The sequence below is a fragment of the Struthio camelus genome, chromosome W (genome assembly GCF_040807025.1).
Source record: "Struthio camelus isolate bStrCam1 chromosome W, bStrCam1.hap1, whole genome shotgun sequence".
In the NCBI taxonomy this organism is placed as follows: Eukaryota; Metazoa; Chordata; class Aves; order Struthioniformes; family Struthionidae; genus Struthio; species Struthio camelus.
In genome coordinates, this window is record NC_090981.1 from 19,791,011 (window position 1) to 19,810,918 (window position 19,908).

Consider the following 19,908-nt stretch of genomic DNA (forward strand, 5'->3'; position numbering starts at 1 on the left):
TTACAGTGAAAGAGTACTTAATTTTCCTTCCTGCTTCTTGTTTACATTCAACCCTATTAGCAGGGGAAATTACCTGCTGCATTTCAGAGTATTTCAATGCAGATATTCTGTACAGGTGGTTCTTGTAAACCCCACATTACAATTCATGACTGAATTGCTGCTTTGACTTTCAATTAAGAAGTCCAGAACTTACTGATAGCAAGTTAGGCAAACACAGCAATCCAGGACACTTATGGATGGGCTATAGCTCCTGGTACCATTCCGTAAGCGTACACCGTCACAGTGACCTGAGAAATCTGGAAGTGAGACAGAAGTGCCTGCAGATTGATCAGTAAGTGATCATAGCACTCAATGAAAAAAACGCAGGTCAGTTAAAATAGTCTTTGAGCAGCAGTTTTGTAAAACTTTGTTAACTTTTGCTCAGAAGAATAAGGACAAGATAACGTCAAATCATGGAACTACCTCATGTTGTTTCAGGTAACAAAAAAGCATTTCTGTGCCTTAGTCTGCCAAGATTGTCAGCCGCTCTTTAAGAACGGCTGGCCAAATCTCCGCTCGTCACCTACAGGCTAGAAACTTGGTATTTAGTTTTGTTAAGAAAGTATGCTAGCATAGGAAAAAAAAACAAAAACAAAACTACCCAACCTAAAACCCAGTGCTTATAATTTTGAAGGCCTAGGTCTAAGGATTTGTAAGTCTGACTACTACTTGTTCTTTCCTGACTTTTTAAAAATATGTGAACTCTTATTTGTTCCGCTTGAGAGGCCAAGTCTTCTGAAAAGGGGTCATTAAACAGGTACTCCGCTACACTTCTTGCACTGCCTATTGTCTCGTTTCACAAAGTTCTGCAACACTTTTTTATAAAACCTTTTTCTGAAGGTGAGGGTGAAGGGGACAGCTATGAAGTGTTTTTGACAGTAATAACACAGAACCATCACGAGCCAATTGAACTGGCTTTACTACTTTTGGAGAGATTTTTTCAGCAAAAAAACCCCACGAATGATTATTATAATAAAAATGCAACTTAGAAGTTGTATAACTGGTTCAGTTCACCTCAAAGAACTTTAAATCAGAGATGTTAATGGCATTCTGCTGCATGCTATTTTGATGGATAACATTACTGTAATCAAGACAAAGGAGTGCTTAAGTGGGATTAAGTATTTGCTTACTGCATTCTTACCCCAGCACTAGATTAAAATGAGGAAGTCACGGCAAAGTATTTTATTTCTCTGCAGCAGAAATTCTTTTGGGAAATACGGTTTACCTGTAAGCAACGTGGAGGGAAACGATAACATGTAAGATGATATTTAGCTCCATGAAAAAGATTCCAGGCCAATACAGAACTACCTGGAGAGACAGTGCAGTCTTTCAAAGCTTATTCAGTCCTACAGCAGAAACAGTTTATTTTTAAAAGAGCAGGGTTTTTTTCACTGCAGACTCGGAGCTACTGACTTGCCTGGCTGTTTCCCCCTAAACCCCCTCACCTCCCCAAGCTTTTAATAACAAAAATTCTGTAGGTAGAAGAATTCATGGTGCAGGATTTATTAGAACAGGTAATCCTGCTACTTCTCACAACAGAACAGTTTTATGGCTAAGTTCAGATGGTTTTACAGGTTCCAAGCCATACAGCTTTTGTGTCATGGCAACTGTCAACATGCCTTACTACTAAGAAAGTTCTTCCTCCTGTCAAACTTGATTTCCTCTTCCCCCATTATATTATTTTTCATTATATCTCCGATTCTCTTACTGTTTTGTGGCTAACATTTCTAAAAATATTTTTGCCTGCTCTGTGTGGCTGAACAAAGCTCTAGAGCGTGATGGGGGACAGAGAGGGAGTGAATGACCAAGTTTACTCCTTAAGTGACCTTCCTTACTTTCCCCCCACCAAGTATTTTTTTTAAACAGGGACCCAGAGTTGAACACCGATGGAATAACACTGCGACCATATTTAGAAATAGTCTACCCTGCTCAGCCCTGCTATACCTTTACTCTTGTGCATCATATACATAAATATGCATATATCCCCACATCTGGAACTCTTTTGATATTCCATAAATAACACTTTCTAGTACTGTATGAGTATATTTCTACATCTTTTTCTAGTTCTTTCTATTCTACTTGATAGAGCTTTGTTAGACTTCCTTTGTATTTATGTAGCTTAATTAGAATTTTAGAAAATTGCACCTCAGCTTGGAGTATACCCATCTACATTTAGTTGGGCTGAACAGGAGATTACTTAGACAATAACTTCATCAATTTTAATGAAACTACTTGCCAAGATAGCTGCTAGAAGTTACAAGTATCAGTATCTGACCCTTTGTTAGTTTTGGTTTCCTTATTTGTGCCACATGGCTTTCACTGACATACATGCCGTCTGCATCAACGCACTATCGATGACTAACAGCATCCATTAACTGACAACCAGCAATAACTACAGTTTCTTGAGCCGGGCAGTAATACACAATAAGCCATAAGATCACTATGAACAACAACGTCATTAGTCATTCTTCAAACCTATTTCACCTTCTTAAAGGTCCTTTCGAAAATAGGTGGTGTACCATCAAAATTGTTCACAGCAGAGTAAAGAGATACTGTCAGCTCCTCAACTTGTTTCCTTAATTAAAGTACAGTGCAGTTCAGCACCCTATTCACTGAGCAGGAGTCCAGACCTAAAAAGGAACTTTGTTCAAGGAAGTACTTGAGAAAGAAAAGAAAGAAATCCTTGCAGTAAATCAAGTTCTATTTCCTAATGAAAGCTCAAAGATAGAGCAGAGTTTATGTAAACAAAGAAAAACGCCCCAAACCTCCAAAACAACAAGAACAGAACACTAACTGTTGGACAGGATTTCTTTTTATCTGTATGCATAGCATTCACCTGAGAGGGGCTAAGCCTTAAGCAGGTCATTTATAGTAAAAAATGCTTCTTGAAAGTCTCAGTAGCTGCACTGAGAAAGAGTATACAATGATTTAACAAGTTACCATCTTCCTGACTACTCAGAAAGTAGTCTGCTCTTCACATTAGGCTCAGAAGTAAATGCCTAGCACATTGGTTTTTCTTTCCGCTCTCTGTTCATGCGGAACAGAAGGAGCAGCCAGAGGAATCCTTCGTATCCCTTAGCCACTCATCTCTGAGACCAGATTCAGTTTTTCCATCTGTAATTGTTCTCATGTTTAACATGCTTGATTCTTCCCTTCCCTCCAGCTGCCCAACAACAGTCATCTTGACCTTGTTCTTCAGCCTCGTCTTCACCTTCTTTTTCATACTTTTCCCAAGAGTGTTTTTTGTACAGTTTTTGCTATGTGGGCTTGGCAACGCCCTCACTGCTCCATGTCAGATCCTTTCCTTTCATCTCTTTTTTTCCAGACAGGGAGTCCCTTAGGAGAGGGAATGGATCTTTAGTAATAATAGCGCTCCAGCTCTAAAGTAACTTTTTGGTATTGCTGCATGACAGTCACTGTATCCAGTAACAGTCAGCCAGAAGTATTAGCAGTAGTCTAGCCTTCCGCAATAACATGAACTTCTGGCGATGACCAGAGTCCTGGGAAATAGCATTACTGTTCTGTACATAAAAAGATTTTTTACTAACCTTAGTGTCTTTACCAAAAACCTTGGAATGGAAGCAAATCCAGTTTTCAGAAAGGAATAACTTTCCTTGGTACAGGATTTCTTTCTGCAGAGCACAGGTAAAACCTAGAACACACAGACAGTCTATAATCTTTCAGGTCACCACAAGCTTTTTTTTTTTTTTTTTTTTTTTTTTAAATTTTAAAGCCATAACCTATGTAGGTTTATATCTTCTGATAAACATTGTCACACTTGAGTACTAGTAAAACTTACTGTTTCAAAGAGCTTAGAAAGTTTCACAAGTCTAAGTTTAAATTCAAAACATCTGAAGACTAAAGACTGAAACACATAACATACAACCAGCTCCAAGAAGCCAAGAATCTTTTCTGAGAGTACCAACTAGCTTCCTATAACCTTCAGACTAGGTGTCAGGTAACTGTATTATGTAAATGTAAAGAGCTTCATGAAATAGAAGGCTTGGCTCAAAACTTTTGGCTCTAGGACTATAGCATTCGTCTGGACCAATAGAGGTAGAAGCACTTGTAAAATAATACTGCCTTTACTTTGTAGCCACAGAGCACACCATTTATCTCATTCATAAACTGTTTGCCTTATATTCCTTCTTGCAGAAAACATTTGTAACACATATCTATGTAGCCTTCATTTGTTACAGCTGTCACAGAGAACAAATGAATCTTTAGACATTGTGAATCCTTCTCCTAACTAAGGCTTTTAAAATTTAAAGCATAAACAACAACAAAAAACACCTAGTCACTTGACCAGTTCTAATTAAGTAACAAACTTGGGTACCAGCAAAAGGTTGCACCAGATTACTACTCTGTTTAGAAGTGCAAAGCAGGCAACAATTCCCAAAGGTGCCCAGTACCTGATGATTTAAGACATCAAAATTCTGCAAAATGATAACAGAACACCTAGGGCATACAGATGAAAGCCTTGCAGCTGCAGGCAAGTGGAGTTTAAGGTTTTTAAAATTCAGATAGTGCCTCTTGAATGTCACCAGCATCTATCTTCCAGAGTCAGCAAGGACAAAGGGATTAATACTTACTTTGTTTCAGTGGCTCATCAATGGGAACCTCCATAAACAGCTTATGAAAGTGTGCATTTGCCTTCAGCTAAAAAAACAAGAAGTCCCATGCCCAAAGACAGATATCTTATTAGATATTTTTATAATCAAGTGACCCATTTCATTTCCTCTCCTCCCCGTACCTTCTCATTTTGCCCAACTTACCATCAATCTCAATTTTTGCCATATGGCTATCGAGTCCTTACACTACTCTACAGAGATGTAGAGCACACAGATGAAGAAAGGAACACATGTCCTTATGCTACATTGAACTATAATATTGCTAAATGGGGATGCTCTCAGACTCTCACCCTAGTTATCGACTTACTCTTTCTAAGTAAATATAAATAAGTATATCCTCTGCACTACCTGATTTGAGACACGTTTTTTCCTCTCAATCTTGGAGTCACTCTTGATGTCCATTGTCATGGGTGGACTATCAGCACTGTTCTTCATCCTAAAAAAAAAAAAAAAAAAAGGCATTTCATGTAATACGCTCGGCCTCATTTCATCAGTCCTGGTAGTTATCAACAAGATAGGCATCTCCATGAAGCATATGAATTCTTCCGTAACTCTTATCTGACTCATCAAGGATTACACAAGCACTCAAGAGGAATCTACCTCAGTGTTAAACCACATCAGCCCTCACAGAAGGTCTTTTTGTATTTTAAAAGGAATATTCCAAATTACTAGTTGGAACAGAGGAGGAATCAAGTTCAATACATTTCTGCAACCTGATGAATTATCACAGATCTTAGCTCAGAGTTCCTTTTTTTTTTTTTTTAGGACACATGAAATATTGTTTCTTTAATAGCACAGTAATGAAAGTAAGATAAAAGTAGTAAGGAGTGCAAGGTAATGCACTCAAAGCTATGAACTTCTACTACAAAGTGGGAACTCATTTGCAAAGTGCAACGGAGAAGAAATACAGGTGCACAAGTCAGATGACAGCTATGAAGTGCTGACGGAATGAAATCATTAAGGTAGCCAGCAATTCTGGGGACAAAGTTTCCAATACACAAAAAGGGATTATACGCGTGCCAGCTGTATAAGAAGTTGTATCCGTAGAGCTTCGGCCATTTGTACTGGGCAGAGGGAGGGGAGAGGAAACAAACAAAAACCCAGGAACTCTGAAATAAAATAAGTACAGAGAAAGCGTCCAAGAATGGCTGGGAAAAAGTCTTTTTTTTTTTTTTTTTTTTAAATATAGCAGAAATTCACAGCATGGCCTGTTTAGCGTAACAAAATTAGAGGTGGGATAACACTGCCTCAGAAATCAGGTGGAAAAGAACATTATCCTTGAGAGCTTACATTTATAGCACAGACAAAAGGACATCAACAGGCTACAAAAAAAGTTAGCTCTTTTTTCAGAGGCTTTCAGATACAGACTGGGGAAGAACAGAAGGAACAACACAACACAGGCTTCACCTGCTGAATGACCTGAAGAACATGTGCTGCAAAGTGCTAAAGGTAGGATGGGGAGAGAAAGGTGCTACAAAAACCTTAGTTTCCATCACTGCACTTCATCCCCCACAGTAACTCTGCCTTAGTTTTCTAAACTTGAGAGGATCAGGGTTTCCAATAACAACTGTAAGAAGGGAGAGGGAGAGAACTCTCAAGTGTTGTAGAGGTGAGCTAAATTTAGGAAAGAGACTGCACACCAGGACTGATTTAGATGGCAGGGAAACTGGCTTCTGGTGGTCCCTCATAGAAGATGCGTATGTGTGTAACTATGTAAAGCTTAGGTCAAAAAAATTATAGACAGCCTTACCAAAAAAAAAAAAAAACAACTGTCAACCCCTCTCCAGCAGGGTGAATTGTATGACAGAGAGGAGACTGAAAGGAGGGTTTACTAAAACATAGCTGCATGCTTCCTCAAAGGGTATTTCAGAAAGCTAAGTGATGTTTCCCAAGTCTCTGCCTTGTGACTGAAACCAAAATATCAGATTGACTACTGACTTTTGCATTGGCCGCTCAGTTGACAAAGTGAAAGGTATTCAAGTTTTGCATCCAAGTTCTTGAAGTAGAATTTTAACACTGTTCCAGTTTGTTTTAGGAAAGTTTCAAGTGCACTCCAATTCTCCAACAGGGGAAGAATGAGTGTTTTTGCAGAGAGATTACAATCATCTGATGCAAAATACAGTGCAAAGAAGCATCACTGCTCGAGTTAAAGAATCCAAAATTAAGATTCATGGCTTTACCAGGCACAATCACTAATCCAGGGATATAATGCTTGTTCAAAAACAGCCCAGGAGTTAAACTGCAGCTCAACGTGACTAACTCTCAGGCTTCAAGTGCTGTGAAAAGTAACCAACAATGACACCGACCAGTGCAACATATGTTTCTCTAGTACAGGGGAGCAAAGTCCACCCACGAGTCCAGATTCCCCCTCTTCTCACTGCTAGTGGTGGACGATATAACAGCCCCTGGAAAGGGGCTTTGATCCCTGTTGTTCGCACACTTAAAGCTAGCCCAACTGGGCTAGCTACACACAGCTACTAACACAACTGGGATGATTAATGACGTCTGACAAATCTTGCCTCTCAGCTTCTCCAGTGGGCTGTAACCATTCTGATTATCTGGCTACCAGAAAATTGACGTTACCTAGCAACGCCAACTTTTTTTCGGTCATCAAAACACTCCACTTCAGCGGTAGGGGTCTGCAGCAATATAGTAGGTGATTTTCCTGTCTTTCTTTTTTCCTCTGATCCATTTTCTCCATCTGAACTGCAGAAGGAAAAATAAAACAGATAGCAATGTGTTTTGCAGGATTTATACCAATGTCAAAAGCTACCGCAATGCGTTGACAACAGCACATGTTAATGAACAAAATTACCACGTCTTGTTAACACCAAAGCCCTGGAAAGTTTGCATCCACTGACTTGACAGCATTATGCATCTGAGCAACCACTCAGATAAGCTCCTGTACTGAAATTCTAGTAACGGAGGTAAAAAGCTGAAATCCTGCCACGAGTACTCCAACACTCTTAACATTTGTAGCTCTAACTTCCATTCCAAAAGGAACAGAGTTTTCCTAAGTGAGACTGTGTTCAGTACTCAACTTGATGACTAAGAGAAATTAATTAGTTTGGCGAGCTGGGAGAAGAAAAACATCCTGCAATACAGTACCTAGCACTTAACTAAATATTTGTGGCTCTGTGTTATAAGAGGAATCCGGGGAAAAGTTCCCCAAGCAGAATCTTCTTAATCTGAAAGAGTGGGTCCTATTTTGCCCCTTGGTTGCATCTTCCATGAGAGCCCACCTGCAGAATATTCCACAACAAAGGGTCCTCTCAAAGTAACAAAGTACTGGGTTTAGTTTACAAAAACAGCTTTGGCCACCACAGTGAATTGCCCCTTCGCAGCATGTGCCTCTGTCTTAGAAATATATGTTAACGGGCTCGAGTCTAAGGGCTAAGAGATGTGCCATCGGAATCTTTTCTTGACTTCCCTTTTCAGTTCCTAATGCAATATTATCTCAGAAGATTTAAGGGGGGGAAAAAAACACTGTCATTAATAACAGGGTTTCAAGAATAGCAGTGCTTTAAATATGATACCGACACACACCCCTTCCTTTGGGAGACTATGGCCTTAGAAAGATTATAGGATACTTCAAAGCTGGCAGGAAGAAAGCCAAACTATGTTGTCAGGTAACTTAATGTCTGGCCCGAATAACTCTGTTTACAGAAGCTTTCATTATAACGTTTTGCATTATATATACACAATATATATATTGCAGTTTTATAGCAACACAGCCACTGCCATCATGTGAAAGTGTCATGACAGTAAAAAGCTTATTTTCATACTAGGACAAAAGTTTTGTTGACAGAGGTTCCCAGACTGATTTAATTTCCATTTTCTTTTAGGAAGGGCATAAAAAGATCAAAGCATAACCAAAGCAACTGGCAACTCGGATCAGAAGATAGGCCCCAGAACACGTTTGTTGAGACCTAATGAGAGCTGTGGTCTCCTACCTGGCAGCTAAACCACAGTTTATGTCACAGAACACAAGCCACGGCATTTCGCCTTACTGATGCTCGGATGCTTTCTCCAAAGGCCGTATGTTTATCCACAGCAGCCATTCCCCTATCTAATGCTTTCTCATCCCCTTAACACTCCCACCGCAGAGGCACTGAATTGACAGGCGCTAAATCATACTTTGTGCATACATGAAAGGGTTACAGCACTCATAAAGGCAACGTGGAAAAAAACCAATTGTTTCCCCCCTTGCTTCACTCTTGGATCAGTCCTGCCTGACCACAAGGCAACAGCTTTTAATTCTAGTTTATGTCAGCTAAAAATAAGTGAGCAATTCAAGAGATTCAAGTGGAACACAGGCTTCCACCTGGAAAATCCAAATGAACCCAAACAATTTCACCTGGCTTGAAATGTCAAGCGGAAAGAACTGCCCAGCCAAGGGGCTTCTCACAAGCATAGGGCAAGAGCTGCAAAGCTCTTAAGCCACACACAGCCTCGCTGTCTGTTTGTTTCCCATTCCAAGATGCTCAGGCTTCCAGGGAGGCCGGGGATACCAGGCGCGAGTGGGATGAGGAACAGGGCGAGGCACATTTTGTCAGGTTCCTGCACGTCTGTGTTTCAGAAGAGCAGCACAGCACGGGGACTCCCAGGTGAATGAGGCCATGCGATGCAGCGCTACCTTGCAGCTGTAGCTACCGGGGCCTTGAGCCTGGCTGGCGCCCTTCCTCACTGCCTTGGGCTCTCTGGACACCGCGATGCCGCTGCCAGACTGCAGCAGCTCGTGTCAAACCCACATCTCTGCACTACAGCTTTGGTTTCTGAGTTTGCACGAGGTTCCTGCACTCACCCGGTTAGACGCACTTCAGGAGTTTTTGGTAGGCCTTCAACGCAATAAACCTCCACAGGTTCAACAACTGGAAATCATGTTTCCTACTGCTTTGCCTAGCATTCTGAACCTGACTCAGGATCAGGCTCACCAGCCACCAACAGCACAAGTGGCTCTACAGAAAGAGCAGAAAGGTGACTTCTGTTTTGTAAGTTCACGCGACTCCAGAGGCAAATACACTTGCAGGGACCCAGGGACCCAGAGGTATGAGAAAGAGGAGCTTTCAGAACCACACGTAGCTTCGCTGGGACCCAGTGATTTTAGAACAGCTATAAAAGTCTGTGTAGGCTGCAGTCTGTTCACTTAGTACTGCCAGTTAGCTGTTTTGCTGCTCTCAAATGCTTTCTTACTTACCACTCATACTTCCTTCCCTTGCCCCTCAAATTATTCCCTTATTTTGCAGTTAAACTCATAAGACTGTTCTACTCTCTGCTGGTGAACACCTCACTTTCTCTATCAGCCACTACTATGCCCAACTCTCTACTGTCTTAACTCATTCCCTCTAGCTGCTTGCAGATGCCAGAGCACCGTGGGACTGAAGCAAGGCCCTCAGCACGTTAATCCCGCTGCCGGTGGTGGGTGAAGAGCAGAGCCATCCCAAGGCACCACGGTCACCTCCCCAGGATCCTCTCTGGCAGCTGAGGACATCTTAAGGGCGAGGAGACTCCCCCTTGCAAATACATGCTACTGACACTGCCAACTAGGTACATTCCTATCAGTCAATATGGGCTTGTGATGTTTATCTTTCGCCCCACCTCATATAATGAAAAACCATGTGAGGATTTGTCCTTATGCTTCTGATAGTTATAGCTTCATATAGCAGCTAAGTCCCTAGCAGCTATCTTTAAACTAGCAGAAAAATCTTATTTTAGCTGACCTTCTGGAGCAGCACTGATCACAGGTACGACCTAAAAACAATTATCTTTCATCAAGTCTCTAGCAAATTAAAGCCTTCTTACATTTTGTGTACAAGTCAGGCCTCATAAATGCTTTGTAAAAGCAGCACAAAAGTCAGCAATTCATGCCAAAAAAGGGGGTGGAGTGGGGAAATTAAGATCAAAGGACACTTACAGTGATGGTTACCATAGCTGCTAATATTTCCACACAAGTGAACCATATTTGCAAAAACCAGAGAGCAAAGCTCCAAACCTCGAAACATCAGGGCTTTTTGTTCATATGAAAATACACATTTTTCAAATTTAACATGTACTGCTACCAAGCCTATTTCAAATAGACGCTAAAATAAAAGAGCTGTTTCTATTGTTCCAAAAAAAAAAAAAGGTTGAAGGTTGTTATAAAGAATTATTTTCAAACCCAAGGCTCATACTTACTATGGGATCATATCCTTGTAAACTAAGCAGAGATTTAAAAAATTATTTATAAGCATTGCAGGCAAAACGTATATATTTTTCAAATATATACCAATAACGGACCTGAGTAATTTAAGATTAAGTCACAGCAAAGGGAAAGTGCAAAGAAATACATTAAACTAGGCAGTGGACTAAGTTTCCTTTTAATGAAGCGTTCAGAGATGCATTATTAGAAAATGCATTTTAAAAGTCAGAGGGACTTGAACTCTTCCAACTTGCATGGTTTCTATAAAACACAAAAGCTTTGTGACAGACACGTAAGTCAAGTTCCTTGCACTGCAGAAAGTTTTCTGAACTTCAGATGACTTTCTTGTTTGGAGCTAATCTTCTTTAGAACTTGGAAAATTCAGACTTCCTGTGGAAGCTATGCTTGAAGTGTCACATTAATTCACCGTGGATTTTTCACTAAGAAAAAAATTAAAAGCCAACAGAAGTCTAGAATATAGTTTTCTTCTCCCCTCCAAAACTTGTTTGAATGAGAAGCATTGAGCAAAGATAATGTAGAAGAGATATGCTAATGGACCACAGTTTGGAAAAATGAGCCTTAATGAAGTAACGTTTTTATTTTAAAACCCCAATACCAAGTCTTACCAGCACGAACACTTTTCAGGCACATATAAGAGATAAAGACCTCAAAAACTGTAGGATGGTTATTGTCTAATCCCCGCTCCCACCACCACACATCTTTTTACAAAGCCTCCCCAGATCTGTCACAAGGAGCATCAAGACCACCAGGTAGCTTGGGCAACAGGTCTAAAAAACTCAAAAGCCACAAAAAGCTGCATCAAGCCAGTCCCCCACCCCACAGATTGCACATCAGCTACGTATGAGGAACAGGCACCTTGACTAACCAGATATGTTAGTACTGACTTCAGTTGTTTCCAAAACCACAAGCACCCCAATATTTCCCTAGGGCTTAACAGGCGTCAGTATTGCTGCAACGTTTGCTCTGAGGATGGGACAGTCACGTTACCTTAGAAGCTCTGTTACCCAGTTTAATGTCTTTTATACAGAAAGGATTTGTTTTGCAACAGCAGTTAGAGACAGCCGTGGAGGGGGAGCGAGATGAAGAGGGCTATCCAGGCAGCATCCAGGAGACATACCAGCAGCATGCTTCAAGCCGAAATGGCTGTAGGTGGATAAAAGGAGATATGCTTGAAAAGATAACAGCCTGCTAAGCCTGCGGCAGGCTAGAGAGCCATTCCTCAGCATAGGCTCACCTTGACTTATCTTTCCCTAAAGGAGCAGTCTGAAACAGCCATCTCAGCCTTCATTTTGTTAGGTTAAACACATACCGCAGCCTTCTAGGCCTCTTTCAGAAGATATGCGCCCTCACTCCACTAACTCTCTTTTCTACCCCACTCCAGTTTAAATGGACCTTTCTTGGACACACATAATCAGAATCGTGCTTTTTTCTGACAAACTTGTATACGTTACCTAATCCAATTGCATTATTTCACTCTGTACTTGAAATAAACCTTTCCCACTCCATGCAGATCACTTCTGCTGTCCTCTTCATAGTTTATCCAGTACAGAGACTGTTCTAATCTGCTAACAACAGCGCTGAAGTGTTTATATGTCCAAGATGCTCCTACAAAGTCTTGTCCCTCAGAGGGCAAGATGCCCAGACTAGCCATACTCCAGCATTGTGGTGCAAGGCACTGTTCTTGTGAGAAAACGTGTCCTATCATGTTTCTGAGGCATGTTTCTTTATGTTTTACCTAAGACTGTCATTTTTATTGTGCAATTGGAAGGCTAAACACAAATAGTCACTGAGACTCCAATACTATCAAAACAGGCAGAAAATAAACTACAAGGTACGCTTATCACAAAGAACTGCGTAACAGCTGCTATAATAGGCCAATAGCCATAATCTACCCCCACAGTATACATTTGGTATTTCTATAATGTAATATGCTCAGTATGCTGTTCACTTTTCAGCCTTAAGTATAGGCTAAGTAAAACAGCTGTCTCTGGAAGTATGGCATTTCATTTTGAAGTACTTTGTACTACAGACATAGAGCCTGCAGATGTGCTTGTTCCCAAGATGAAGGGGAGCAGCAAAACATTACTGCGGGAGCAGAGGTGTACAGCTCTGCATGAGGGAAAGGGTCAGTTCATTAGGATGAACAGGTAGGAACCAGACTGAGACTTAACTACTACATGTCAGAAGGCAGCCTAGATAACCCAAGTTGTTCTTGGAACAGGCTAACTCTTCTCATGAGAAAGCAGTCAAACATGGCATAATAGAGGTAAAGCTGTACAGCGGCATGTTAATTGAATATCCTATGCATGTGGATGGGTGTGCATGCGTATACGCTGCATGTTACTCTATGCATTTCTATGATGAAACAGGGCTGTGGACACAGGTGGAATTAAGATAGCAGCTGGCATTGGAAGGAAAGCCAGCCTAACTGCTATAAAGTGCTTTGCTTACGGTGGATCTTACTTTACAGATCAGAGACAGCAATTAATTTCAGAACTATTTAGCATGTTCTATTTCACAGCTACCTCTAGGAAACAATTACTCACATGTGAGTAGTTTCAGATGTCTGTGCTTCTATATCCTTATTAAAAAGATGAATGCAATTTTTGAATTAATATTGAACAGCAAACCCTCCAACCTTGTTAAAGACAAAAATAGCATTTTTTTTTAATGTTCAAAAGACATTTCACATAATAACTAGGTCAAGTTTCACACTACCTTACCACTTCGACATCAGCAAGATCACTGTGACACTGCAGATGTCATTAGCAAGTATGTAAATTCTCTGTTCTAAATACCATCTATTATTAACTGGCTGTATTCCCTGTCTAATCAAAACCAGACTGCTATCAAGTTCCATAGAAAAAAAAAAAAAACCAGAAGAATTCCCTGTGCTCTGAAATACGAGACTCTATAACAAGATATTTTATTAACACTAGACCAGGAACGTCAGTCATTTAGCTCTCTTGTCTTTTCAAGAGTTTCCATTCCGGATATCCACTCCAAAGAGCTGAAGCCCTCTCATACATATCTTTTCACCCGGCCCCACAAGATTCTCATGATGCAGTTTCCATGGGACTCTCAGCAGGATCTTCAACAGTTGTTTATCTAAACAAAAGGCACGGCCATAGCCAGCACAGTACACTACACAGACCTACTTGACAGACACACTACTGGAAGCATTTGAAGCAAAAGATCTTAGGGGAAGATACTCCTTCACATTTGCTTTGGACTGTGATGCCCTGCACTTTTCATTCTCCAGCTGACTGGAGGCCCTCAGGTGGGAAGAATTCTCTATTCACTGGTTCTAGGCTGCCTTGATTTCTAAACCAGAAAGACAAAAGACAGGATCACAGTGCCTACTGAAAAGAAAATGGCAATCTTACATTGGGCCACATTTTAGCTTCGGCTTCCAGAGATAACAAGAAAAGGGGAAGAATTCATGATCTACAGTTTATTCAGGGTGCAGAAGAGAGGGTAAAAGCACTTAAATCTTTGGGCTACCAACTGTTCATACCAAATCAAAGAAAAAAGATACTGCAGCTACATACAACTCACGTGCTCCGTATGACTTCTCAGGGATTCTAACCCATTTCGAAATTTATGGCAGCTACGTAACTCAGTCAGAAACACCACAAATCTCTCCGAGGAACAACACAAGCCTCTTTACAAGAGGATCAACACCACAGCGTCAGTAGATAGGTTCGGCCTCACAATCTGAAGCTGCATCTCTGTTCTTTGGAGGAACAGCTCCACAGCAACATGTCTTAGCTGCCAAGAGAGAGAAATGCAGACACCAACAGCTACATTAACTATTGCTATAAGGCTGAAGAACGGTTAGAGATCATAGAAGAGATTAAGAGATTGGGAGCAATCCTACCAACACATTTACTGCTTCCTCCACTGTTTAAGAAAAATAAGTTTAGAAACTGAGGCTGCTAGGGATTACTCGATCAGAAGCTTCTCCTTTCGAGGCACTTTTAGAAATAATGACTCAACATGCTGCATACAAAGTATTTTAAGTCGATGCAAAACAGAAGAAAATCTTTCTGGTTCTTCAGTCAGGATATCCACAAAGAGAAGAAAAGATTGTGGTTTGATCACATAGTGGTTTCTTTGACAACTGGCATCAACAGTAGATCACTCAGTCATCGACCAGATTTCTGTGCTTAAAAAGGCAACTCCCCTTGCCCCCTCCCCCCTCAAGCCCCAGTGCTATTTGGGCAAAGCAAATTTCAAGTAGATGTTTCAAGAGATACCTGACTACAACTTTTATTTGTAGGGTCCCCAGCTAGAATAGTGCACAACAAGGCCTAACACACAACACAGATGGAGATGAAAACAAACAGATTAGCTGTGTCCATCTACGCAGTTTCACCCCACCTTCCATCCAGGATGGAAAATGATCAACGTGAAGTAACTACTGAACGCTCCCCGCTCACTAAGGGTCTGGCAACCCTGAATTTCCTACAGGTATCTTTGCAACCTACCCTTTTTCCCCAACAGCCATGTCTATGCTTTCATGGAAGTGATCAGGGCAACCTAAGTAATCTAATACAAATATATTATTTCATAGTAGGAAATCCTAGCCTCCAACAATGGTTCTAAGCAGTGTTAGCCATAACAGCTCCTTTGACTGGGACATTGCCTGTAAAGAAGCATTTTTATGCTTTACAGTCCTGAAAATGGACATTCTTACTAAAATCAGATTGGACACGTGGCGGTCAAATCCCTACCAGTGCCAGTTTGCGTTTCTATTTTCTGTGTTACAGAGCATGTGTCCGAATGCCCTGCAAGCTTCTTTCTTCAGTACAATCGCTTCCGCTGCCCACATGCTATCCTCCACAGCAACACCCACTCTCTTCTATGCTGGCAATAACAAGTTTGCATGTGTTATAAATGGGCAAAAATAGGCATATATGCCATTTTGCTACACAATGGGCTTTGATACCATAACGTTCCTTCTGTCCCAGGACAAGGCCAGACAAACCTAAATGGCTCTTCTAGAACAGGTGCTAACTAGAAAATTACCATCAAGGTGCCTTAGCTTAGTTGGTCTGTCTTTCATAAATAGCCTAAACTAGAAGGGAAGAAAAAAACAAAACAAAACCTCAACAACAGTAAGAAGAAAAGGCTGTATCAGGAAAGCTAGCAAGAGGGAGGGAAGCAAAAGGCAGCCAACAGATGGACTAATGGGGCATATACCATTAAAAGTTTCCAAAGCCACCGTCCAAAGGCAGCTGAAACTGTACTTTGAGGATGAGAAAGGATGCCAGTCTCAACACAGCTCAGTTTCTCAGAAAAGGGAAACAGATCACATCGTTTTACCAAGATACCTAACTGCAGTACTTTGTCGGCTACTATTTGCACATCATTTCCAAACTTCGTTTCTTCTACTGCAACATTCGCAGAAGGCTAAACCACTGCTGAAGTGCCTACCAGAATGGATCTTTGCAAAAGGCATGTTTTGGTATGGGAGATTTTCTTGAGGATCTCGGGAGCTACAGCCTCATAGTAAAGTAACTAGGAGGCTTCCCCCTCCTATCCACTGAGGATGAAGGCTTCAGTCTGCCTCTATATCCTTTATCCTGCTGAGGTTCTCTGCTGCCTCACTACCTGTAACATGCTTCCACATTATTTTCTACTACTTTTTCTGGAAGCATATTACCTTTCCTCCCTTTAGTGTCATATTTTTAAAGGATGGAGGTGGAAGCCAGGCAGTGCCAGGTAAAAGATTTTGTAAGAGGAAGCGAATACTTTAAATAAAGCACAGAAGCTCAGTTACCCGAGGATCAGAAGAGGCAACTGCTTTCTCCTGGTACATACACTACAGCCCCAGCTCTCCCTTTTACTTAGATGTCTCGTCTCTCAATACTTAACTCCATCACTGTAACAATAATCCCAACGTGGAACAGCACACTAAGCCATTTTACAAGCTCCAGACAGGGGGCTGGCTGGGAACAGTCGCCTCTGTCCTCCTGGGATTTCCCTTGACCTTTCCACTTTCTAAAATAAAACAAGAATTTAAAGTGTCTGTTCTTAAGTCTCTCCGCAAGAAAACACTAAAAATTCCTCTGCCATTTTGGAGAGCATTTTGGAGTTTCTAGATGAAGAAGTTTACTTCCAAGGAAGAGAAGAGAACCACAGACAGCTTGTCTTGCCATCTATCTGTTATCTTCAGAGAAAGAATTTGCTGTGGAATGACAACATTTGAGAAGACATTTGGTAAACAACTGGATCCAGACTGCTACCCAGAGATTCCCATTTAAGTAAGTACCAAAAAAACAAACAAACAAAAAAAAACCCCACCCACACAAGCCATCTTTAAAGATCTCTCTGGCCTAACAACAGTCTAAATGGGTTCACCAGCTCTGTGTGTTCTAGCTGAAAGGGCCTGACATCTCCTGTGGTCACAAAGGAAATACAGGCTAGAAAGGACTCCATGGGGGACACAGTGGATGAGATACTACCACTAGTTTAACCACTTGGGAAGTTTACTTCTTTTTTCCTAGTCTGGCTGAGGTCAAACGGGTATATCCTTTCCAATTAATCAGAGCAACATTTATGGCCTTTGTAGCAGCTGCTTGCAGAGCATTAAGATCACAAGTCCCAGCCATGGTATCACTAGATAAGCACACAACTCTAACCTAATTTCAGCGTTTATGGAGATAGCAGTAAGAAGCTAATATACTATGTTTGCGCATCACCTGTCAAATACCATCAACAAATCCCACTGCCCAAAGCTTACATCTAGATATTATGTTGCCAACAAGTATTCTTCATGGACTATCTCTGCAACTAAGTACCAAAGGCAGCACATGGGGAGTATTCCAGGATAGCCAGTGGTTAGCCAGGTTCAGGTTAGCCTCTGTACCTCAGCACAGAGGCACTGCGGTACTAAGAAAAGGCCTGTTCAGACTCATGAGAAATGCATTTATGTATTAAAACACTGTATTAAAGCACAGCTATATTAAAACTATGTTCAAACACTACGTTACAGCACATGTACAACTATATTAAAAAGCTTGCTTTTGTAACTTCAGTGTGTATATGCAGTAGAGCGAAGAAAGAGTAACAGCAAAAAGAAAAAAGACAGGCACAATTAAAGACCATCATCATGAACAAATGGAGGTCATCCAGGTTAGAAACCTCTCTTCTGTCACATCTCAAGTTTAAGTGTTCCACTTTGCAATCCTGACCTTCTATTCAGGTCATGTATTACAACTATCATGTACTACAACTATTTTATAACCATAAAAAGAAAATCAAGGAAAACTAAAGGGAAAATTAAAAAACATGACACTCCAACTGTGTACAAACCCTCATCTAGTAGAAGTACAAAACATGTATAACATCGGCATACACCTACACCTTCTTCCCCCTCTCTGCAAAGAAAAGCGGCAGAATTTTGGCTATTGGAAAGGAGTTAATCTGGATCAGCGCAGAATTACAGGCAGCTGCCTGTATTGTCAGTTGTACAGCAACTCTGAATCAGTTAAAGTAGCTTCCACTTACCTTTCTGCATTTTGCATTTGTCTCAAGTAACATAGTTTAGAACAAAAGCTACTGAGCTGCAATCACACAAAAGGTGAACCAGTCATCTTTAACCCTCTAACTGTTTATCAATGGATAAGTTAACACCAGCTATTGCAGCATCACACATATCAGATAAACATAACCCATAAAAATTGCATTCTCTCTATTCCCAGGAGAGTGTAACTTGCATGTAAGTATTTTCTAGTGCTTTCAGAAGCACATTTTTTTTCAACAGGTACAAAGTTTTGCTCAAAAAATAAATTTTAAAAAATAATTTAATAGTTTTAAATCCCAGCCTCCCGACTTCCAAGTTATACTCAGTTACTGGATAGTACCTTACGCTGTAAGACAACAAAGCGCTCCTTAATGTTAGCAACATCTTACCAGTGAGCTTCTTAATAAGTCACATACTGTAACCGAGTACCTTGCCTAAACACAGATTTAACAGTTTTAGGCCCAATACTATCTGTGGAAACCAGGAAACGCCCTATTGAATTCAGCAGAACGAAGCACGCGCAAGAGGAGTCAGACACTGACTAAGAACTGCTTGTTATTAGATTTCTGCTATTTCTGCTTAACATGCTGCACTGTATTTTCAGTAATTCAACATCTATTCAAAATTATCTAGCAGTCCTTCCAGTGGGACAGACAGTTTCTGAGATAGGTTCAGGACCATCAAAGCACTCCCCCTTTTGAGTCAGAAGAATACACATCTTTCAAGTAAAATGCAACAATTGACCCCTTTTCGGTTCTAGGCCACATCAGGACACAGTGGCCAGGGAACTCTACTTGGACAGCATTCTGGGGACTTTTTTCGATTCTCTTGGGAGAAACACTCAATTTAATGACAAATTTTCAGTGCTTCACTATTTTGGGTGTGCATTGTAACTGTGCGCATCTTACAGGCGATGTTATCTCTAAGGTTGTACAACCCGCAAAGCTGTACTGCAAGCTTTGCAAAGAAAGTATGGCTGTTATTAAGCATACCAGAGAAGCTCATTCTTTAATCAGTGTGAACATATTTAACTGTTTATGTATAAGTTGCCAGGATCCCTGACACAAAAATCTTCTTCTTTTATAAATGTAAACTCCTCTAATCTAACCCCAACATGGAAAAACTTTCTAACACTTAAATCCTTCAGAAGTGCTTACCCTCCATGGGCACCTTTGTGGCAGTAGGTGCATACAGAGCTATAAAGTCCATCTCTAAAGTGAACATACATTTAAGCATGCCTGAATTCCAAGAAGTACAGATAACTGTACACACAGAAATGTATCTCCCCTGGGCACTGGAAAGGGCTTTAAGGTACAACTCTGCCTGCACTTCTTTCAAGCAGAGGTCAGCATGAGCTATTCTGGTTGCACATTGTTTCTTGACAATACACAATGGGGAAGAAAAAACAAACCCACAAAACCCCACTTACTTATGAACTAAAAAAAACAAGTCAAAAAAACCCAAACCAAACCCCAAACCCAGCCTTTGGAGGTCCTACTGTCTTAACC

At 40.8% G+C, this 19,908-nt stretch overlaps 1 protein-coding gene across 6 annotated transcripts in view; it reads right to left on the bottom strand.

The window, feature by feature from the left end:
• The window catches only part of GRAMD2B (GRAM domain containing 2B), a 43,544-nt gene that overhangs the window by 11,107 nt on the left and 12,529 nt on the right, over positions 1-19,908 (bottom strand). For 4 of the 6 annotated variants that reach the window (XM_009684404.2, XM_009684402.2, XM_009684401.2 and 1 more), the window contains exons 2-5: positions 7,254-7,376; positions 5,019-5,106; positions 4,632-4,698; positions 3,588-3,691 (exon numbers count right to left, since the gene is read on the bottom strand). In XM_009684404.2, the coding sequence (XP_009682699.1) occupies positions 3,588-3,691; positions 4,632-4,698; positions 5,019-5,106; positions 7,254-7,376 (382 nt within the window). The remainder of the gene's footprint in view (positions 1-3,587; positions 3,692-4,631; positions 4,699-5,018; positions 5,107-7,253; positions 7,377-19,908) is intronic. The other 2 variants (XM_009684403.2, XM_068925782.1) reach the window with 1 other exon arrangement.